The 24,343-nt window shown below is 36.6% G+C and overlaps 1 protein-coding gene across 4 annotated transcripts in view; it reads left to right on the forward strand.

The window, feature by feature from the left end:
• The window catches only part of Adamtsl1 (ADAMTS like 1), an 876,927-nt gene that overhangs the window by 672,785 nt on the left and 179,799 nt on the right, over positions 1-24,343 (forward strand). For all 4 annotated transcript variants that reach the window (XM_078047684.1, XM_078047686.1, XM_078047685.1 and 1 more), the window contains 2 exons: positions 7,649-7,760; positions 11,319-11,457. In XM_078047684.1, coding sequence (XP_077903810.1) covers positions 7,649-7,760; positions 11,319-11,457 — 251 coding nt within the window. The remainder of the gene's footprint in view (positions 1-7,648; positions 7,761-11,318; positions 11,458-24,343) is intronic.

The following is a 24,343-nucleotide window of genomic DNA, read 5'->3' on the forward strand; positions in this document are numbered from 1 at the left end:
AGCCACTGGGATTACAGGTGTACACTACAGCATCCAGATATTGATTGTTTCTTTTGCAGTATAAAAACTTTTTCATTTGAGGTAATCCCATGTTTTATGTTTTTGCTTTTTTGCCTTTGCTTTGGGGGTCATATCCAAAAAATCATTGTTCAGATCAAGGTTGTAAAGCATTTCTCAATGTTTTCTTCTAGTATTTTTATAGTTTCAGGACATACATTTTAGGTCCTAACTTTTGTGTATGGTGTGAGTTGATTTTTGTGAAGAGTATGAGATAAGGGTCGAATTTCATTCTTCTGCCTACAGATATCCAGTTGTCCAGACACCATTTATTAAAGAGACTCTCCTTTCCCCAGTGTGTGTTCTTGGCAACTTTATCAAATATCAATTGACTATAAGGCCTAGATGAATTTCTGAATTCTCTATTCTGTATCTTTGTTCTGTCTTTATGCAAATCCCATGCTGGCATGATTACCATAGGTTTGTAGTAGATTTTGAAGATAGAGTTATGTCTCCATTGTTGATTTTGGATTAAGACTGCTTTGGCCATTCAGGGTTAAATAGCAAATAGTACAAGTGTTCTTTCTTCTCTCTATTCTTGCCAACACTTTTTCCTTTTATTTCTGTAAAAATATCATTGGACAGAAATTAGATTGAAGATCACTTTAAGTAGTATGGACATTTTAATGATATTAATTCTTTCAATCCATAAACATGGGATATTGTTTCATTTATTTCTCTCTTGCTCAATTTCTTTCTTTGGTGTTTTGGTTTTCAGTGTATACACAATTCAACTCCTTGGTTAAATTTATTCCTAGCTTTTTTTTTAGTAACTATTATAAAAGGGAAATTTTTATTTGTTTTTTGAATAGTTTGTTTTTAGTGTATAGAAATACAATTGATTTTTGTATGTCAAATTTGTATCCTTCAACTTGACTGGATTAATTTATTAATTTGCCTAGTGTTTTTAGTGGATGCATTATGTATTATATTAAGTTGTATCCTCTTTTTAAATAAGATTCCCAGGAATTACAAAGGGCCATTTGTCAATCTCTTCATGGAACTTTATTGCCAAAATACCATTTATGATTTTTTTAAAGGAAATGACTTTTTTTTGGCATAAAAGGGAGATTTTCTCACAACAAAGGAATTGTTACTTATTGCTATCAGTTCCAAAAGAATGTTTTAGGATCTCCTTTTCCAACCACCTTTAAATCTTTCTCATCTTGCTTCCTATGGGAGCATTTCTTCCAAAAATTTAAACTTGATACATTGACTGAGCAAACAGTTTTGGCAATACCAGTGTAGTGTGGTAGAGTAGATAAGCACTCTAGAATTTAATATATCCTGCTGCTTACCGAGTGTCTGACCTTGAGCATGTTGGTTTACTTTCTTGAGCCTGTTTACTCATTTATAAGATGGTAATATAATACTGCTTCCTTCCAATAGAGCCCTTGTTATGGATTAAGTGAGATAATATGTATAAAAGTAGATAGAATCAAATTACTTCCTTCCTGTCTTTTTGAAATACTTTAACCTCCAGTCAAATCAATCACAATATCCTCTCTACACAATAGCAGAAAGAGACTTCTCTGAAGATGACCAAAGATTCATCTATTTACAACCAGCTTTCTCAGGAACCATTTGGCAGATATAACCATTTTAATGTAAATGGAAATGAAAGACGATTGGTTGTGACATCTATCAATACATTAATCATAGGGTGATCTGGCTGTTGGCTGGATGACTGGCTGACCGGCTGACCTAGTATTCCCTTCCTTTTTTTCCCCATGCTCTGTGCATCTTTTCTGAAGCTGCAAATTCAATGAAAGATAATGATTTTTCCTGGTAGGAGAGGGTCTTTCTCAGTCAGAAGTCCTTCCTTCATTAGAACCTCCAACGTAGCTCTACTTGTGAAAACAGCCAAGATAATTTTGTATGTGTTCTGGTTTTGCCCACTTGAAAAACTGAGTCAGAAAACCAGATTAGAATATGATCAAAGTGTGTTACATGCTGTATGATATGCCACAAGGAAACGTATTATCTGTATAATTAAAACATACTACTAAAAATAAATAAATAGAAAAAAAAGACAAAAAAAGGAAACCAGATTAGATAGAAAGTGAAGAGAATCTGAGTTACTCATGTAGTAGAGGTATACAGCCAAAGAGAAAACAATAAGCACATGCAGAGTTAAGACCATCAATCTACAATTCACGTACTGGATGCTGGAGAACAGTTATTTCCTGAAGAGAACAATTTAAAAAAAAATGCATTACATTTTTATAGCTGGAGGATTTAGTTAGGAATATTTGCATCATCTCAACTTTCCCCAAAAAAGCGTTTTGTATGTCTCTCTGTGTGTTTTATAAATTAGCAGATATCATTGGTAGGTTTTCATCATGTGAAACATGATGTTTTGAAGATATGTACATTGTGGAATGGTTAAGTCTACTTAATTAACAAATGTGTTAATTCACAAAGTTATCATTTCTGTGGTTATAGGACTAGAAAATGAGCCTTTTTAGTATTCTAAGGGAATAAAAAGCTCATGGTTTCCATTTGTGTCAGTTCAAGTATTAGGCAGAGATAATGCTCTCAGATTTTGTTTTGAACAGCCTTTAGCATAACCCCAATTTTTTTTTTAATACCAGGGATTGAACCCAGGGCACTTAACCACTGAATCACATCCACAGGCCTTTTTTATTTTTTATTTTGAGACAGGGTCTTTTTAAGTTGCTTAGGGCCTTGCTAAGTTTGGGGCTGACTTTGAACTCACGATCCTCCTGCCTCAGCCTGCCGTGTCACTGGGATTACAGGTGTGTGCCACTGTGCCCAGCTCCAAAAGGTCTTTTTATTATTATTAGGAGAATTATGAGGAGAAGCCTTGAAAGAAGTAACATCAGCAAAGTAATGAGAGTTCAAAGTTCACTTTGCCAGTAAGTTTATGGAATTTCTCTCTCTCTCTCTCTCTCTCTCTCTCTCTCTCTCTCTCTCTGTGTGTGTGTGTGTGTGTGTGTGTGTGTGTGTGTCTGTGTCCATCCTTCTTGTGAAAGAACTTTGATACTTAGGGCTGATTGACTGTCATATATGATATCTTCCCTCTCTTAGTTTACAATGTCATTTGGGAAGTAAAACACTGAATAGAGAAGTTTGAAATAATAATGTATATAATTGAGTGCTGAAGTAAAAAGGGCAGGTGGTAAAAGCTACAGATATTCAGATATTCACTATGCTTTAAGGTGACTAGAAAGAATTCTTAGAAATGGGCAGCCTGTGAATCTTGAGTAATATTGTAATAACAAATTTTTTTCCTCCAGTGGAGGCTAAGCTTTGGCAAAATTTTAAGCCCTGATTGGTTTTGCCCTGCTATCCAGCCTGTTCCAGATGGTCTCCTCATACCATTTAACCTGTGCTCCTAAAGGGAAAAAATAATTGTCCTAAAGCGAGGGTTCTTGAGAGTAAAAGTTGAAATCAGTGGTAGGAAAGCAAAGAAGTAAAGGTAAGTAGTGATTCATTTTCCTACACAACTTTTACATGTAGCGATTCCTCCATTCAGGATTCCCCTTTTTGCTGATAGGTTCCAAGAGTTTAGAACTGAGATTCCAGGACCCTAGGTTTCTTTCTAGGTTTCACAGCCAGCTTTGAGATACAGAGCCAGAGAGCGGCGGAGTACTTGTTTTTTTCCTGCTGAGAGTGCAGACCCCTCTGCAGTCCTGCTGGCTGGCTTGCTCTGCTCCTGTGCTTCCTCCATCTGAGCACTAGGATAGTCTTTCCAGGATCTGGTCTGCTCTGTTTCTCAGCATTTCCTTCCTGGCCCATCTTTTCCACCTTCTTAGTTCCTTACAAACGGCACATCTGTTGTTCCCAAAGAGACATCTCTGGTCCACTATGTTATTGCCCAGGGTCCTGGGCAGCTTCAGCCATAACCAACACCTCTCTTAAGCTGTAGGCCTATGGGCTGAACTGCAGTATATTTTTAACTGAGGTCTAGAGTGCTAGGAGGACTAGAAAACTCTCTAAAAAAAGCACAAAGGGGAAATTGAATACTCACAACTTTTATATCATTTTTATCTAATAATCTCTAACCTTAGTATGTCCAACTGCTAAAATGATCAGGTATTCCAAACAGTAGGTTGATAGAATCTATACTTCATCCCAGTAATAACTGGCATTTTTACAAGCCCTTTACAGTAGACTAAAACAGACTTGACTAGACTAGACCATCGGTGGCCCTGAGAGCACTGTCACCAAGTCAGCACTGAGGTGGGTCCCCTATGCTTCCCTTTGCCCGCCTGCTCTCATCAGAGCAGCGACTGAACTACAGCCATGGTGGATTAGGGGCAGCCCTGCCACCTGCCTCCCTGGGGCAGAAATGTCTACAATATCAGTGAGAGAAAGCAATTTAGTTGGGTAACCAGAAGCTCACAAATTGCCCTTTACTCAACAGAGAAGAAAAATGCTTTTGCTGACCTTTATCTGGGAAAGCCATTGTGTACCTGCTAATGTCCTCATGTGTTTATTTCTCCTTGGTTCCTTTGATTGAACCGGGCCACACACACGCATTCCCACTGTCTCCCAGCTCTCCCTTGACAATGCAATCAATTGCTGTGGACGGGGGCCAGTTTTAGTCTTCTCATCTGCTTTTAGGTGAGATGTCATTACATTGCAGTAGAAACACTGAGACATTGTAATTATGAGAAAAGCTTGGTTCAGAACTTCTTTATTCTTATTAGCAGAGGGAGGTCAAAATTACATATGCCAGATGTGTTCGGCTCCTTACACCAACATTCTAAGGTGTCAAACTGAAGCTTTCAGCATACTCTTGAGAATTAGCACATGATGATTGAGGATTCAGAGTTTATGAAGGTGCAGGACTAATGATAACAAGGGGCCAAACAGGCCAGAATTAAGAAAACCAGAGGAAAGGAGCATGGCAAGCCCATTGACATGAATAACATTTGGCCGTCAGAGTTAGACATCAGATTGGCCTCACTTTTGTTATTTTAAGGATTTGTTTCTACTTTAAAATGAAAAATTAAGAAAATACTATGAAGACAGATGCAAGAATACAACTAAAGATAAATGTATATGTATCATCACAATACCACTGTGGAGACTGCATGAAACTACGAAAAGATTGGCAGCTTTAGAGCTGTGTAGAACCATCTTTCTATTCCATAGCTGTGTGGCCTTCAATAAGTCACTGAAACTGTCTGAGCCTAATTTTTCCCATTTCAACTTAAATATGGAAAATAATATAATACAGTTTTAAGGTTAGATTTAATGTAAATAAAATATACCTCACATGTGGTAGGCATATAGTAAGTACTGCTTGTTACTGTTATTATTACAGAAAGAATGTGATTATAGAGAAGGGGAAACCAGGAATGTTATCCATGTGGCCAAAATCAAGCAAGATTATGTGGCCAGCGATCCAGACACCTCCTGACTGCTTTTATCTATTTAAAATAAAGAGGTCCCAATCCAAGCCAGGTCGTGCACACCCATAATTCCAGCAACTTGGGAGGCTGAGGCAGGAGATCACAAATTCAAGGCCAGCCTCCATGACTTAACTAGACCTTACCTGAAGATATAAAGGACTAGAGTTGCAGCTCAGTGGTAGATGGCCTCTGGGTTCAATCCTCAAAATAAATAAAGAGATCCTTTTACATTTCTAATAAATAAAGAGATCCTTTTTCATTTCTAATCTCTTCAAATGTAAGCATACAGCCTCAGAATTTATGGTTCTTTTTACAGAACTTACTAAGAGCAATATTCTTCCCAACCAGCTTATTTTCTTTCCTTCAGCATGGTGTTTGCTAGCCCTCCCAGTAACACCAACACTCCTCCTCATCCCTTTTTTCCTCTTAGGCTTCTATTGGTAACCTCTAGGGAGCCAAAAAAATTACTTGCTCCACCTTTTTGCCTTTTAACCAGACCAAAAGGCAATCACTGGTCCCAGAATGAGGCTTCTCCAAACGTGGTGATGTTCCATCCTCCTGGCTTTGGCTATAAAGAGATGTGATGCCCACCCCACCCCCACATACATTCTTAGGACTCAGTTTCTAGCATTGTGAAAGGGACTCATAGCAGGGAATAGTGTCTCTGGGTTTAAATGAATTTTCTGATATTTTCATTTTTTTTCCAAGAGGCTGCAGTAGCTTTCTAAGTATGATAACCACACATGTCAAGAGAGCTAAGGGTTTTTGTGAGCTGAAAAAGAAAAATTTTCTAAAGAATGTTATTAATTCTACAATTCTGTATCCCTAAGATACCCTTTTCTAGGTCCGCTGTTTTCGTTTTAAAGAAGGGAATTGGATCACTGTCTATTCTAATTAGAGTGCTCCATGAATCAGCTGCAGTATTCTATGAGATGATCAGTAGGTTTTCTTCCCTCTTTTTTTTTTTTTTCCTCACTAGCAGTCCTAGGCATTCTGAGGAATATTTCCATATTCCCATCCAAACTCTAAAAGCTGACCTAGACTTTGGCACTTACCAATTTTTCTTGGCCCTGTTTCTTCAGTATTCCTATTTCTCTTACATCCTAGGTGTTTAGTCCACATGTCAAGATCAGTAGCAGAGAAGTGGGCTATCTTCAAAATAACCCAAGGGCAAGATCCATCAGTTTACCCTACATAAAAGGAGTTGGAACACTGAGAAAGCTCAGAAACGCTTAACAAAGACAGGCCATGTGATTCAGCTGCACTTGATACTTCTTTATTTATAATGTAGCGGGAGTAAAGAGTGATCCTCTCAATTGTCCGTGGAACTCCCTTTAGTACAATAAATAGTCCAAGTCTTGTCCAACAGTCTAAATATCGTAGGGCGCGTCACTCTGTCTTCATGAGATTAATTGTTCATGTTAGGTACTTTTTCCTTCTCTTTCAGTTTGAGAATGTTTTCTCAACCTTATACTTTTAAGAGTCGTTAAAGAATTCTTGTCTCACATTCCCCCTTTTAAAATAAGGAGTTGTGATTTCCATTAGCACCCATCTTATTTGAGAGTAATTGTTTTTATAATATAAATTGGGGTTTTTAAAGTTTGGTTCTTAAACTACATTTGAATTGCCTGGTTATCTGGGCTTGGGCCCAGGAATTTGCATTTTAGCAAGTTTCCAGCTGGTAGCTTTGTACATTTAAATATATAAGTCACCAAATTGATAAGAAGCCTCCTAAATGTGTCTGAATTAGTTCTTGAGGTTTTTGTTTTTTTTTTTTCTTAACCACAGACATTATCTTTCATTTGGGGCAGTGTCTGGCATTTATAATTTTCTTAGGGCAAATTGTTTATTCCCCAGCCTATGTTTTAAAATGCAGATAATTTTACTTGAGATATATATATATATATATGGAATGGAAATGCTGGCTTGAGATAACATGTGGCAGAATCACAAATTGAGATGTTACCGTTACCATCCTTTATTTTTATGGCAACAGAACTGAGAAGGTAAGGACAGTGGTGACCTAAGCAAGGGCCATTTGCTGGTTGTGTGATAAGATAAGCCAAGTTACCACTGCCACTTCTGTCCCAAGGCAGTTCCTCACATAGCCCAAGACCTTCAGTCCCTCCTCATCCAAAGTTGTTCTGGGATCCAGGAAGCACCACCCTGGCACGCTAGCTCTTCAACTTTCCTGTTGTCTCCTGCAGATCCGTGACTCAGGGCCCACAGATAGCACGGTCCAGTTCATCTTCTACCAGCCTATCATCCACCGGTGGAGGGAGACAGATTTCTTCCCCTGCTCAGCAACCTGTGGAGGAGGTAATGGTGTTGATTTAACCTAGAAACTATGGGCTTCTGAGAGCAGCTGCTGACTATTGTAAGAGTGGAATAACTTCTGCATGGAAGAGATGGACTGTTGGGTGGACCCAATCCCTTCTTCTCAATGGAGACAAATCCTGAAGCCCTCCTGTAGGGCAGACCTCAGTGCAGATGCCACACACACATCTCCTTCTGCAGATACCCATGAAAGGGAGCAGTCCCCACTTCCTTCCTTGATTTCATGGAAAACCCACAATAATTTGGCAGCAGTGTTGTCCTAAGGCACTTTTGGTTGAGTAGACGTCATTTATTCAGGGATCAAGTGAAGAGCGTTTGTCAAGGTGACTTGATTAAAGGAAATAGTCTATTACTAGAACAAAAATATTGCTGACTTAAGGTCAGTCTTTGTTTGGCTCTACCCCATGCATTAAAAGGAATGCCATGACTTTATATATTAATTAAAATGCATCTCTTCTGAAAACTCAGGAAGTGAATTGCTGTCTCCACTCTATCACAACTGAATCATGAATGGTATTTTGTGTTATAGGAAAATGTTTTGTTTTGTTTGTTTTTCTCTCCCATTTTCTGTTCTTTATACTTTACCTGACTATATAATATTTGCTCTGCATTATTTTATAGTAATTTATGTTGTCATTTCCCTATAATAAATCAATTAGGTCATTTAAATCTTCCTACTATTGTAACATAATGAATAACTTCATTCTTAAGTATTTTTCTTCTTTTAGATGATTTCCTTGGGATAAGTGCTCAACAGTAAGGACACTAGATAAAGGAGTTTCAGAAATTTGGGGCCTATTGGCATATATTACCAAACTCTTTTCTGAAAGGCAACAAGCAATATGTGAATATTTTGGATTAACTGCCAACTTTTATAGATTATCTTTTTAAGTTTTCCATATATATAATATATATATGGATATATATATATATCTTTGAAAATTAGCATATCAAATACATTCCACCCTAGCTTCAAATGACTGACTTTAAATAGTTTATCAACATAAGCATTACTAAATTAGTTAGGTAAGAGATAAAAGGATGATACTACAAAATAGAGACAAACAATAATTCAATTTTTTTGAGACAGTAAGAATATATGAGGTAGTTCACCTTTAACTGTCTCCATACATACCATGTGAACAAACCACTAGAAATATTGTTCTACAGAGCAGTGTTGGATTTTAGCTTAAAAGTAGTAAGTCAAAATGCCATCAAGTGCCTATATTCAATTGTTAAATAACTACTGACTCAACATTTTAAGCACTTCAATTGGATAGCTTTTGTGGTTGCTCTATCTATCCTGAATAGAAAATTGCTTTGTTTAAAAATAATCTGTCAATTGCTTTGATGCTTCTTGGGAAGCCATTATTTTGATATATTTATTAATAATTGCCATAGAAAAGAGTTTCAAAGAAAGCAATCTAAGGAAATAATTTTTTTTTCTTTCTAAACAAATACCATGCTTTATGAGAAAGAGCAATTCAATTATTTGCACACTACACCAGGTTCTCATATACCCTGCTGTGAGGGTATAATTTCAATAACCTTGACAATAGCTCAGTATAAAATAAGGCAATCAGTGTTAGATTCAGATATACCCAATCGGTTTGTCCTAGTTTTGCCCACATTTAAGTGAAGAAACAGAACTCTAAGTGTTTTCAAATGTTTTCAAATATCAAATGCTTTGTTCAAAGGAAATCTTACTCAGGAAGCCCAGATAAAAGGAGAACTTCTCTCAGTGAAGCTGTGCAGGCTGTGGAGATCTGCATTTCTCTTATTTCACAGGCCAGTTTGAAAATTACAAAAGAAATGATCTCTAAGTTCTCTACTTCTCACTCCAGATTCAGCTGGTTGTTCATTTTGCCCAATGTAAAGAATTTCTATTCCAAGATAACTTGTGAAACTCCAGAAAACATAGTCATCTGACCATTCTGCTAAATGATTTCATTTTCATTCTAACTTTTCACTTCATATGCACTATAATATCTTCAAAGCATTGGGTTTAGGTTGGCAATTTATGGTTTTGAAAATCATAATCTCAGATTTATAATTTTATTGTTTGTCCCCACATTTGCTGCATGATAAATTCTGCCCTTGAGCATAAATTGCCAGGTATATAAATTATAATGTGTTTACCTTGTCATAAAATTAGCTGCTTTGGAGTACAATGGATTTGAAGACTAAGAGTATGTTTACTCATCTAAAATATCATTTTGCTACTTGATTTTTCTCATAAAACAAAAAGTGTGGTGGAACATGTGTTCTTACCCATTGCTTTCATTACTTTCCATGCTTTTCATCTTTCCAATAGAATTTTAAAAGGTCTTTTTTTAGGTCCTTAATGAACAATTAATTTTTGTGGGTGGTCTGAGAACACTGCCTCAAGCCAGGAAATCTGGCTTAAAAGTCTCCTTCTGATTTCCTAAAATCTTTTGCAAGTCCCTTAACAATATAAATATTGCTTCCTGATACATGTTTAGCAATAACAGGATTCAACTACTGACCAGGGAGGATATACTTGAAGGGTTGATTAGGGTTAGAATGATACGAATATTTTTTTAAGTCTGTATACATTTATTTTTCACCCCAGGAATCTAAGTCTTGATCGTCACCCATGAGAGATGCCCAGGACATTACATGGCAGGTAGAAAAGATAACACATGATAATAAAACTATTACTCAGCAACTTTTAAAAAGAGGCTTCTCCACAATGATTTCCATAGCTATATATAATTATAATGTACCAATAAAATGTTATTTAAAAAGCGGCTTCTCTAAACAGTGCAGATAGAGACTAAGAAATAAGGGCTAGAGACTTAATTTAAAGAGAAATGGCAACAGATTTTGGAGAAGGCAAAAATTAAACAGGGAGAGAATTTTCATTTGATTGTCTTTTTTTTTTTTTTTTGTAGTTCTGTAAAGAAACAGGTTAATGGTGGCTATTGTAGGGATCTTAATTGTCCACTTACTCAGCTCAACCCATTCAGGTTGAATTTAGGCAAAAATTGTGTTCCCTGGCACCTGGCAGAATCTGACCCTATGCTATGCTCCATTGAACCCCATGGTCCAAGGGGCAGGAGATGTTGAGATATATTTTATTTATTTATGTAAGAGTTTATTTTTTCTGGTGTTATAGGTACTAGGGGGGAAGTTAGACATCCTTGCATAAGATTGGTAAATAAATACCAATGGTGTTTTTTGGATATAAAAGTCTATGTTTAATTTTTTTATTATACAAAAGAAATAAAAGGAATAGTTCTTCTCTTTTTATAGAGCCTTATAATCTGACTATGCCCTCATGTAATTCAAGCTCTGTAATATAATTTAATTATTATATTGAGTGGATTACTTGAAGAAAGAAAAAGTATTAAAGGGCTACAAAAATTAATGAGCTTTCCAATTATTTGTCTTTTTTCCTGGAAATGACTGGGGCATTGGAGAATAATTTCCACTAATGTGAGATGGCCAAAACACATAAAGCAATATATTGCCTTGGTATGTGCCTTTAAATTTGCCCGGTTGGTTTGATCCTTGCAGGTTACCAGCTGACATCGGCTGAGTGTTATGATCTCCGGAGCAACCGAGTGGTTGCGGATCAGTACTGCCACTATTACCCAGAGAACATCAAACCCAAACCCAAGCTTCAGGAGTGTAACTTGGATCCTTGTCCAGCCAGGTCAGTCACATTTACTAGTTTATTTATCATAAACATAAATCAGATCCCAATTAAGCTTCTCAAATTCAAATGAAGTTTTAAATCAAAAATAAAATGACCAGTGCTGCTATCCAGTGTCCCTTTCTAGTTTTGTGTCATTAGTCCCTGTGCTCTTGCTCCTGTTGCTGTGTGAAGTCATCTCAGGGTCTGTGGACTTTTCCTTTTGTAAGGTAGTAGGTGAAGCACTCTTCCAAGTCGATCTTCTCTTCTGACTTCTTTTCATTCCAATTCCTTGTTCCTCAGACAAGATCCAGGCCAATGAACAATTTGATGTTCTTAACCAATGTGCTGGCACAATGCTGTCAGGATCTTTCTGTTTTCTCTCTGTCCCTGATCAGGGACATGATCATTACAGACCATGTTTCAGGGTCATAGCTGGCTCCTTCTCACCTGTAGGTAGGTGGTCCACACTGATTAATTAGAATCAGAACCAGCCTTAGAAGAGTTCTGCTACCTTTGAACAAATTCAGCCTTTGCTAAATGGAAAGCAGAACATATTTCCAAGGTCATATTTTTTTAAAAGTCTTTTTAATTAGAAGCTTTAAGTATTTAAACACTTAACACTTTCACACATCATTGTTTGCTTTTTTGGAAACCCCAATTGGCCTTCAGATTATTTTCTGGATCAAGATTTAGCCTGGCCAATGAAACATCTCAAATGATGAGTAATCATGGAAAGTCAGGTCAAGAAACTTGTCATGATGGTACATTTGCCTTAACACCTGCAACTCTTTCTAGGGAGTCTCTTTAGTAATAGTTCATTCATGCTTGATTAATTAGAGAGGACATAGAAAATTCTTCCCTATGAAAGTTATCTAGAAGACCAAAAGGTAAAATATCCTTATCCAAACTCCTTGGATTTCCAGAGAAACACTGCAATGTAAATTTTTAAATCAAAGTTTACTAATTATAATGCATACAAAGAAAACTTTGAATAGTCACTAGTACATGAGCAATGTCAATGCAAATCACTCTATTTGGGGGCTGTAAGTAATGTGGTTTTGTTTTCTGCTGTTAACTTTTTAAAGGTTATGTTCTTATCATCTTTCTACCTTATGCTCATGAATTCTGAATTCTCTAGGTGATATGAAATTGCTATTACTAATTAACTTGTAGGAACTGTATTATCTGCCTCATAAAAGTGAACTTGTTAAAGAAACAGAAAGGATAAATATTTTATAATTTAGGTGAAGTTTAATTTAGTTTCATATTACACCAGAATATTCTATATTAAAAGTTGAATATGATATAAAACTAAATAAGGTGTTAAAATTGCTTTGATTTCTTTATTTTGGAAATAGTCAAGCATTTGATATATTTTTAGCTATGATAATTATAACCCATGCAATTGAAGCTATGTAAAAATTGTCCTATTAAAAAATTTTATCCATACCTATAATAGGAAGACTAGTTTGTAAAAAGCATATTTATCTCAATTTAGACAGGCCAACTCAGCCATAGACAGACATTGGAAGTCTTATCAACATTTTTCATTAAAATTTATATGTATATTTCTAGGAGAAATGAAGAATTAATTCTCTACTATTATATAAAGTTTTCCCCACTAGGTAAAAAACTTCAGTGAAGAAATGACCACAGAAGAAAATTGTGATTTAAAAGCATTTTGTTAAGAATTTGAAGAGAAATCTTTATGACCAGAAAAAAATGCACTCATTCTTTCTGGCATCTGATTTTTACCCACTCTTCTCTGTGGGATGAACATTTTTGGCCCATTTCTTATTAACCAAAAGCAAAAGGGTACATTGGAAGACGTCTGCATGTACAATTTATGCTTTTCCTTTTGTTATTTTAAAACATCTAATACAGCACATGTATAAATGTTGGGACAGGTGGCTACTTAAAAAGAAGTAGTAGAAAGAAAAGTGAGAAAAGGAAAATGAAAAAGTAAGTCATAGGCAAATGTCAGGAAGCTGCTTTTTTACTGAAGAAGTAATTAGACAAAGCTGTAAAAATTAAGACTTACCAGTGGGAGAGGCTGAAGGAAAAACTGCTTTGGGAAATGGAAATATACTACCCTGGGGTTGAGGTACTTTAAGAATTGCTATGGAATTAATGGATCTCTTTTGCATACCTGAAGTGAAGGAAGGGTCTGGGAAAAAGTAGATAGAAGAGACTCTTTAATAGGTCTGCTCTGGATGGAGAGAATTAAACCAACAAAGAACTGATTGCTAACTACAGGCTCAACTGTCTGTTGGTAAAATCAAGGATGACACAATGACATTAAAACCAACATTTTTGTGTCCAAAATTAGAAACTCTCAAAAGAAAAAGCATAGACATTCTTAGTACAAAGCTACATATTTTGCAACCTTATGAGAATTTTATTATTGAGATATTTGCTCATTTTCTGTGTATACTGAGATTTTTGGTCTCTTCTAGTAGTTAGAAGGAAAATACTATTCAGAGAGCCAAGCTTATTCTCTTTCAAGACCAAGAAGTATTATGAACAGCAAAGATAACACTAAATAATTAAGTTTACAACTTTAGTTTTACATCACTTTACCCTTCTGGACTTCAGTTTTCTTACTCATAAGTTGGGAGTGAAAGGGAAAGAGTTGTTTGATACATTCAACTCTTGGTTTTTCAAACACTGCCCACAGAACCTGTTCTGTTGCTTCATTAAGTTTCATTTTATGTATTTTAAAACAATAACTCAAAAAAGATAAATTCAAACATACTGAACAACTGATTTTCACTGATTTAAGCTGTTAAATTGTAAAAAAAAAAAAAACTTTAATAGCAATTGGAAAAATATTCTAGCAAAGTAAATTCTTTTTGTTCTCATTAAGTTCTTCCATTATTTCTGTTTTATTACAAAATTACATATTCTAAGATTGCAAAAGGAGCTGTAAAAACTGTTACTGTTAGCAACCACTTCTCTGTGGTGATAATAATAATCTTCTTATTATATACTTCTAAAACTAAAAGAAAGCAGAAATAAACTGTTCATGAACATCAGTAGCATATCCCTGATTTCACTTTTTGTGTTTACCAAAATAGCTTCATAGTTCTCATTATTTTGCTTTATAATAAGTAAAAGTTGTATCTTAAATCATTTATCAAATTTTATTAGTACATACCATTGGTATCAGGTTTCCATACTGTGGTCTTGTGCATAACATAAAGCCTTTCAATAACAGAATGCCAAAATGTTTTTTAAATAACTGCTTGTTCTTGTGTCCATGGCCCCTTCTAACTTCAAACTGAATATTCATTAAGTTTGTTAAGTATCAATCAATATTTTAGTTTTAGGAAGTTCACAAATCTCTTAAATATATGAACAACTGGGAATTGTCCTAAGTCATAGAGATCTGAGATAGGCACAGATCACGTTGGCATGAAGAATCTCTAGAATAAATAGAGGCATCTCTCCATCTTTCCATCTTACCATTTGTCAGGTTTGGTTTGGGTTCTCATTCTCCTCCTTTTTTCTTTGCTTTTCCATCTTGGGTTTTTGTTTTTGTTTTTGTTGTTCCTTTCTCTACCCTAATTATTCCCTTTCTTACACTTACCCATGACATCCAACAGCTGCCATGGTTATAATTTAGTCCATCCAGTGATTCTTGAGGTGAAAGAGATGATTGACATCTGGCCTGTTCTTATCATGTTTTCCTGGATTTTTTTCTGATTCTCAATGCTAACTTGGAAACACTGATGAGTTAAAAGGCTATAATAAAAACAATAGAACTCACTAATAATCATAAATAGCCATGTTATTCTTTTGCTGTTTCTTTCCAGTCTTATCTCTAGCTCATACTCCACATAATAGACACCTGAATCCCAAGATTTTGATTAATGTTTCCACTCTTTGAAAGGTAAGCTGGAATGGCCATGACGTGTCATAACTTGACCTTTTTCTGAGGCAGGGATTTGAGTCAGCTGCCCTGTGAGACCAACACTGAGCTTAGCTAGCTGCCCAGGAGTTCATCCCAAGGGGACTTTGTGGCTCTTTGCTGGTGACATTTATGCACTTATTTTTATGAAGTGATAAAAATACTTAGTTTCCTAGCCAAAAGTAGTCTTGAAAAGGGAGCCAATACTTGAGGCTTATAAGGGAAGTAAAGAGAAAATGAAGTATAAAGATTTAATGACTTTTAGCTAAAATTACTAATACTTTTTCATTGGCAACCCAAAGCTATGACATCACTAAGGCTGTCATACTCTCTATGCATTCTTATCATATGTTCAAGAAGTGGTCCAGACTTGGGGATTCCCAGAAGTCCAGAGACATATGCTCCCGGTTTATCAGGAATCTGCTGCATATTTAGTTTTCTGTTTTGTACTTTTAACACTATGTTAGTGGGTCCTTTCCCATGTAACTAAGGGAACTAATGTGAACTCCTCTCATACACCTACCATGTTATAATCATGGCTTCTATGTTACACCAAGAGAAGCTTTTATTAAAAAAAAAATGTGCAGCAATCTGTGCCATTTTTATCTTTTGGGTGAAAGGTCAAGTCAATCATGTAGCCAGAAAGCCTCAAAGTGTATGACTATGGTTCAGCATCAACTAAAAAGGCGTCAGTTTAATTCAACTAATAAGCACCTTATGTTTTCAGAGCAGCTTCAGATGCGGAACTTGCAACATCTGGCTTTACATATCATAGTCTATGAAATGGGTAGGACTGTTAAAGCTGTTGGGGGAAGGGGGCGATATTCAGGACTCCCGGAGAAGATCAGAGAACCACCTTTGCAGATTTGTTTGGCACAGACCTTTAATTTTCCTGCCAAGGCAGTTACGAAGGGGGCTTAAATTGGCAAGGCTTTGACAAGTCGAAAAGCTGTCACTCATCACATTACCATAGTCACAATCGCTAGCAAACATATCTGCTCCTAGGAGCTGCATCCAGATTTGCCCTTCCCTCAAAGAATTTGGACCAATAGTCCTAAGCAAATGTCCAAACTTGTATACTCTAGTGGCAGTTCTGGTGAGTTCAAGTGAATTGCAGGAGGGGACTGCAGTTCTATTTAGTTTGATAGTAAATTGCATAAATTATTTCTGGCTAGGTACCAAATTGCAAAAAAAAAAAAAAAACAAGTATCAGAATTGAATACCAATGTAACTACAAAGAAATATTCTGCATCGAGAGAGGTGTTTCATGTAGTAGGCATGTAAAAACCTGAATCCTCGTGCTAACTTGATGACCAACCAGTCAACAGCAATATAGCCAGGTAGTCAGGAGTGGGAGCACTGGAATAAAAGAGGCTGGCTTAAGATCCTGGCTCTGTCACTTACTAGTTGAGTAGCCGCCTTTGGCAAATTACATATTCTCACTAAGCCTCAGTGTTTTCATCCTCTGAAGTGAGGATAATAGCAGTACTTACCTCATAAAGTTGTCATGGCATAACACATTTAAAGAGCTTAGTGGAGTGCCTGACACATGATAAGCACTCAATAAATGTTGGTTGTTGGAGCTATTATGACTAAAATCATGGCTATGATGATGTTGATGTTACCTCAGAGAAACTCCTAAACTCTCCAGAAATCAGCTTTCTCACCCATGAAAGGAAAAGATGGAATTCTGGAATTCTCTGAGTCCAGAAGTGTAGTTGTAACAAGAGACAAAATTCCCAGGAAAATATCATCTTGAAAGTAAATGAGATTTTAAAGTGAAATCAGGAGAAATTAGGATTATTAGCAACCTAAAGTCTCAGTTCACAAGTGTTTGATAACCTCACTTAATAAGTTGTGAGGCATTGCCATTTAATTCCCACGGGATCTACTCCATGTATGTCTCCAAAAAGGAGAACTTCAATGTAAGAATGAGAAAATGGTTGACTTATTTAAGAATTAATGTGCAATAAAATGATTTCCTCGTGGAGGTCATGTAATATCTAATTTTATTACGGTAGATAAATGACTTAGAAAAGTATCACCTTCCTTCCTTCTGGTGAGTCTCATTTAAACCTACTGTTCTGAGCAGCTGCTGAGAAAGCAATAAGAAAAACCACCATGAAATCTTATTTCCATTTCATGCATTATTTATAACAAGATAAATGAAGCAGAGTTCCGGTGCTTTTTAGAATGCATGAGCATATCCTTTCCACACTTACTGATAATCAACAATAAGTCAGTTATGAAGGCAATTCAATTTTTCTAATAAGCCAGCTCATCACTGGGAGAAAGATCACTTCTTATATTACATTTTGAAGTCTTAAAAAGTGTAATTATTTGTGTGATTCTTGTAATTAGCTTGTGAGTGCATAGAATAGGTATTGTCATCATCCTCATTTTTAACTTTGTTCTATCAGTTTTTAGTTATGTGAATTAACTAGCTAAGTTAATGTCTGCTTAATGTCTCTAGGCCTAATTTTTGCTCTATGTAAAATGAATATAATGTTTCTATCAAAGAGTAAGGATTCAGTGAAATAATGCATATAAAGATCTTACCAAGGTGTCAATCCCTCAGTAAATCTCAGCTATCATTACTAAATTGAGGCTCAAAACTGGTAAAATGACTCGCATAGTGTCACTCCTACTGAAGTTTATAAGGTGATTCACATCCATTATCTCCTGTTAGTTTTACAATCCAAAAAAGTTAACAAACCAGAGATTGTCATCTGTCTTACAGATGAAAAAAACTGAAACTCAGAGAGGTTAAGTGACCTGTCCCAATTTGGGGTGAGCAAAAGCAAACTGGGAAGTGGACCTAAGTGCTCCCAGTCCCCAAATGAATACAGGGAACCTGACCCCCAGTATAGCACATATGCCTTCATATCCCACAGACACCATTATTCTGCACAATGCCTTCAGCAACCTGTGAGTTTGGGTTCAATGGCAATATAGACTCCCACAGCCAGGGCAGAAATGCAAACTTTTTTCAATATGAAGTGTGGCTGTTTGAATTGACTTCATATCCAGGTTAAGCAAACTTCTTTCATATCAAAACAAATGCTGGTGTTTACTCATATCAAACAATGTCCAGATTATTTAGTACAGGAAGAGGTAAACAAAATCCAAAGAAATATTAGTCCCAACCATTTAAACAACTCAGAGATTGCATTCATTAATACCAAGAATGTTGAACTCCAGAAATGGAGAGGTGAGGACAATTTTTAATGACTTGCTCAAAATAATACTCTCTAGGAGATTTTTTTGTTTGTTTTTCATTTGTTTGTTTATTTGTACCAGGGACTGAACCCAGGGTGCTTAACCATTAAACATTATCCCTAGACCATTTTTCAGTTTTTTATTTTGAGACAAGCTCTCAGTAAGTTGCTTAGAGCCTTGCTAAGTTGCTGAGGCTGGCTTTGAACTTGTGATCTTCCTACCTCAGCTTGGATTATAGGTATGTGCCACCACACCCAACAACGGTTTAGTTTTCTAGTAGAAAATAAATTTGTGTCTAAGAAAATGTTTAAAGAACTTGACAATGAAGCAGACTCCTTCGGGTCCAGGTTCAGTGCAGTCCAGGTAAATGAATGTTACTTGACTGTTACCAGGTTGAAAAAATTGGAAACTGTTTATAAAACCTTTTCTCATTTACTGGATTGCAAATACCAGTATAAATATTAGAGATACTTATTCTGTTTCAGGATGAGTTGTTGCCAAGTGTTAGAGGAGGAGGGATTCTGAGATTATTATTTCAGTTCAGTCGGTTTTGAGCTATAGGCCATAGAACTCTTGAGTTCTCCCCTCAGAGCCACTAAAAAAAGGAAAGGTAAGATGGAGTCCAATAGGAGTTTCCAGACAAGTGTTCTTACATCACCTTAAAACTTCTGACTTCATCCAACACTTGGATTTTGCAGAAGATCAGAGGAAATGTTCAGACGTGAGCAAAAGTCCACAAGTAAGGTCCTCAAGGTTACATGGAAAGGAACAGAGTACTGACCTTACATCTCCCAGCTTCTCAAGTATCCTTCCCTCTTTGTGCCATGATCCTTTATGCTCATAAAAAGAAGAGTGCTTTTGTCCCTTGTCATACTCCCCATACCATTCTGAAATGTTGCTTAGGAAGAAGTTGGTTTCTATGCCCTGGAGTCACCTAGAGAAAGTGAAACACTCTTGTCTCTGCCAAAATCCCCTCTTTCACCCATAATTTTATTCTTTTTTTTTAATGTACTACCTATCCTGTGTTGTGCCAGGCTTTGTGCTTGGTGCCATGGCAAAGGCAAAGGTGAATCAACTAGAAGATGGCCCCTGCCCTACCCATGGGAAGCTGAGTTACACAGTTAACACAGCAGCATAATATCTGAAAGTCACAGGAAGAAGAAAGGGAAGATGTTTTAATAAAGCTTTCATGGTTTTACTCCAGGGACATCCCCAGTGGGAAGATTCAGAGTTAGGTGAGAAGGCTGAAGCACGATTGGCAGGACTTTCTCCTTTCTCTGCCTAACATCAGCCTATGTTTGAACCTTATTTGAATTCTTTGTTTTGTCTTAGTTTTCATTCTGGGTGATAGCCATATTGCCTGCCTTTGCATCTACTCACCAACGACACAGTATCCTTCGATGAATGCTTGCTTCTTGCCTATGTGCACAGCGCTGTCAGAGTTATGAATTCTGTACTATGGCATTAAAAGAACAAAAGACTTATGCATAGATTGAAGTTAATAGTTAAGAGTGATAAGCAGATTTAGTGTTATGGATATTTGAAAGAGGGAGAGGGAATTTCTGGCTAGATGTTGAGAGGGAATAAGGCAAGATTTTAGAAAAGATAGCATTTGACTAAGAAATTTTACTGGGCCTTACGGAGCCACTGAAGGCTTTTGAGTTGGGAAATAAAATTCAGTAAGACAGCAGTGAGTCGGCTGGAAAAGAGAAGTCAACTCCTACAGATAGAGAGATGTCAGGAGGCTGGTGTGAAAGGGGACAGCTGTCAGAAAAATGCACTTGGTGAACCTTGCTGTGCCAGAGTGACTAAAGAACTGGGCACTTGTAGGGAAAGAAAAGCAGCAAAGGTGTCCCAGAGTGTGTGGGGTGATGGGAGAGTGGCAGTGCCCTGAATAGAACAGTGATGGCAGGAAGAGGACATAGTTTGCAGAGGAAGATAATGAATTTTCCGGGACACACTGATCTCAAAAAGCCTAAAGCACATGAGGAGGTCAGGAAGTCAGGAGTGAGGGATGCAGCTCAGGGGAAGACACAAGCACTTGCTGCCTCTGAAAGGGGTCTCCTTATGATTCATTTCCTGATAAAAAGCCCCCCCCCATGCATAAAGTAGGTGTCCATGTGGTTAGTTACATTAGGATTTTTCTCAAAGAGAGAAGATTTGTCACAATATATAAATTCCACAAATGAGTACAGTGAGCTAATCTTGGCTTCATTTTTAAAGTCAGGGATATTGTTCTAAAGGAGCTTCTTGGATCGTTTCTGTGCAGACTCAATAATCTTTAAGTGACATGTGAAAGTTGAGGTGATGACCTCACAAGTCCAGATGTTCCTTTCATCTTTTTTAAGTTGAATTTTATCATATTGAATATTCCAATTGCTGAGATCATTAAAGTTATTTACAGTACTCAAAAACTTGGGAAACAGAAAAACATAAAAAAAAACAAGCAAAAATTACCCATAATCCAACCACCAGGAACACACGACTGTTGTGAGGTGTTTTTCCACTCTATGTGCAGGAGTCACACACACACACATGTACATATGTGTATACGTGTGTACACACATGATGCATACATATACAAAATCATTTATTAAAATGATTATATGATATATGAACACACATATTTTCTAATATGGTGGGTGGTATTTTACACTTTATTTTGTATTCAAGTTCTTTCAGTTGCCATTACTTCTGAGCATTTCCCACATCATTAAAAATGTTTTGAAAATTTTGTTTATGTGCCACATGATATTGCATTTTATAAACCTCTAATACCATTAAAGCATTTACCTGTCATCTGAAAATTTGGTGGGACATGTACTTGGAGAAGATGAACTGAGATGTATCACATTCCTCCAGAATGATGGCCTTCCCTTCTTACGAATATAGTCCCTAAGGCTGGAAGTTTTAGATGGAGTCAGGCCAGTGCTTGGTGCACAAGCCCATGAGTGGTCAGGTAGTTAAGGCCTGGGAACCCAGAAGGCCTACCCACAAGCCAACTACTTCTTATATCTTCCTTTTATAAAAATTCTTAAAGATCATTTGCCTATTTCACCATTCCTCACACATTCTGACACATGTCTGGATGCCAGCATACAAACACACACACACACACACACAATCAAAACCTAAAAATAGAGAATTTCTTCAAGTCCCTAAATCGATATTTTATCTTTTTTTGTGATATTCACTTTGCCCAAGGAAAAAAAAAACAAAGTGTCTTGAAGGTAAACTGGAGGAAGTTAAGATTGCCTCCCGTTCTGTGACAGTGTAGTGAAAGGCCAGGACCGTGGCACCAGCCCCAGGAGAGAGCAGAGCCCATGCACACAAATATGCATTAGTAGAACTGGACAGAGCACCATTGTTTTGATATCTTTCTGTTTTCACAGGTGCCATGGAGTCATTTTATGAGTCTTCACCATGACCCATGCCATAGAAAGACAAATATAGCTACAGTTTTGCTGAATCCAGGTTGAAAGTTCCTTTTTCAAACAAAAACATAATTTCTAAATCAGTCCAAAGCAAAGCCCAACATCTTGAATTCAGTGAACTCTTCCATTTATTCCCTTCCTTCCTTCTGTTCAACTTGTCTCCTTCAATGTTACTGTCTCCATTTTAAACATCATCAGCTGATAAATCAATTGACAGAGTCCTGTAGCCGTTCATTTTAATATTGAAGATGACAAATTATAGCCATAAATTTTTTCAGGAGAGAAGGTAATGGTATGTACTTGTGCATTTAAAAATTGATATAGGCATGAATAAAGATACTAGGGTCAGGCAAAATAAAACTTCAAAGTCAATTTGATTTATTCCTTGATTGACTGCCTTTAGATAGCAACATCTGTCCAAGGTTCTTCTAAGAACCTTGATAAGTTGGTGTTCTTTAAAATATAGTCTTTTTTAGAAAGAAAACTCCCTTAATTACTATATGTAGCATTATTAGAAAGCGATCACATGATTCTAACAAAAGGCAGGATTAGGCTTTCATCCAATTTCTTGTCTATCAAAGAAGGAAGAAAAGAATGGGATGTTTAACTCTAAAAACAGAAACAAAAGTTTAATGTGGTATTCATTTCATGCTTGTATTAGAGCTCCATGGGATTTTGAGCATGCCCAAAGGTGGCATCCTGTTTCATGAACATTGCTATGTAAGGGTAATAAACATACATACATGCATGCATGTGCACGTGCACGCGCGCGCGCGCACACACACACACACACACACACACACACATTTCATTGTACAAAAGAGTACATTACTGGGGCTGGGATTGGCTCAGTGGCAGAGCACTTGCCTAGCATGTGTGAAGCTCTGGGATTGATTCTCAGCACCACATATAAATAAATAAAACAAAGGCCTCTTGACAACTAAAAAATTTTTTAAGAAAGAGTACATTATTAGTCATAAAAATAAATACATAAAATTTAGCCATGTCAAATAAAGTATATGAACTAGTGCTCTAGTGATTTTCTTTCTTGGGAATAGATGTCTGCTTCGCAACTTTGCTTTCTATTTTCTTTCAAGTGAATTCATTTTCTCTCATGTATCTCCTTGAGTTCTAGTCTGTGCAGCCTCTGTGTCCCTCTTTCTTCCCTCCTTACCTTTCATGATTTCCAGTCAGTGATAGTTTTTATCCTTCTGATCCACAGCATGCCCAGCCCATTCTTTGTACTCAAACACTTAGGTTTGCCAGCCATATGAAAAGGGCCTACTATAGCATCCGGTATCAGAGGATGGGGTCAGAATAAAAGACTTAATTTATTTAAATAGAAGTATAAACATTTATGTTGAATATCTGAAATACATATGTGTATATGTGTGAATTCAATGAATCCCCCCATTCCCTTTCTTCCTTCAATTCAACTTGTCTCCTTCAACATTACTGTCTCTGTTTTAAATATCATCATCTGATAAATCAATTGTCAGAGATCTGCAGCAGTTCATTCTAATATTGAAGATGACAATAGATAGAGATAGATAGGTAGTAGGTAGGTAGACAGATAGATAGATCTCCATCATCCATCCCGGGGATACAGACAGAATGCATGAGTTACTTCAGTAGCTCACAAGAGCACCTTGCTGGCATTTTTCAATTGAGAAAGAAGCATCTCCTGTTTATGCTCTACCATGCTCTGTGTCTGTTTTGAGCTCTTTTCATCTCCTACTCTTGAGAGAGGCTTTGTTGCACTAACCCTCTTATCCAAATTCCACAAGTCACAAATTCTCCACAAGCTAGGAGACCGGGCCTCAGCCAGGACCTAGTTTTACCAACTGGAGGCTTTAATTGAACTGGATTTTTAAAATCTCTAATAATACTCGTCTCTGTGTCCATTGGATTTTTACAATATCTAATAGTACTAATGACTTCTATACAGCCTGGTAATTTCATGCACATCCTTTAACCTCATAGAATATACTGTCATTTCTTTTGGCTCCTTTAGCCTCTATTCTGTCTCTAAACCTCACAGGTTTCCAAGGCACTAGGTATGTACTAACAATTATCACAACCACCATAACCACCACCATAAAATACTATATAACACTTTATAGACTCCACCCCCCGCCAAAAAAAAACCTTTCATATGTATGAAAAGTTTTCATAGCTTTTTTTTTATGTAGTGAATTTGCTTTTGCTGATAATTAAACCTACTATGTTTAATAATTCCTCTCTTCTTTTTATGAAATATCCCAGTGGCTATTTCCCAGGTATTAGGAAAATCTTTACATCTGCCAAGAGAAGAAACTTATTTGCTCATACATGCTGCAGT

This window comes from Ictidomys tridecemlineatus, chromosome 4, assembly GCF_052094955.1.
Source record: "Ictidomys tridecemlineatus isolate mIctTri1 chromosome 4, mIctTri1.hap1, whole genome shotgun sequence".
NCBI lineage: Eukaryota > Metazoa > Chordata > Mammalia > Rodentia > Sciuridae > Ictidomys > Ictidomys tridecemlineatus.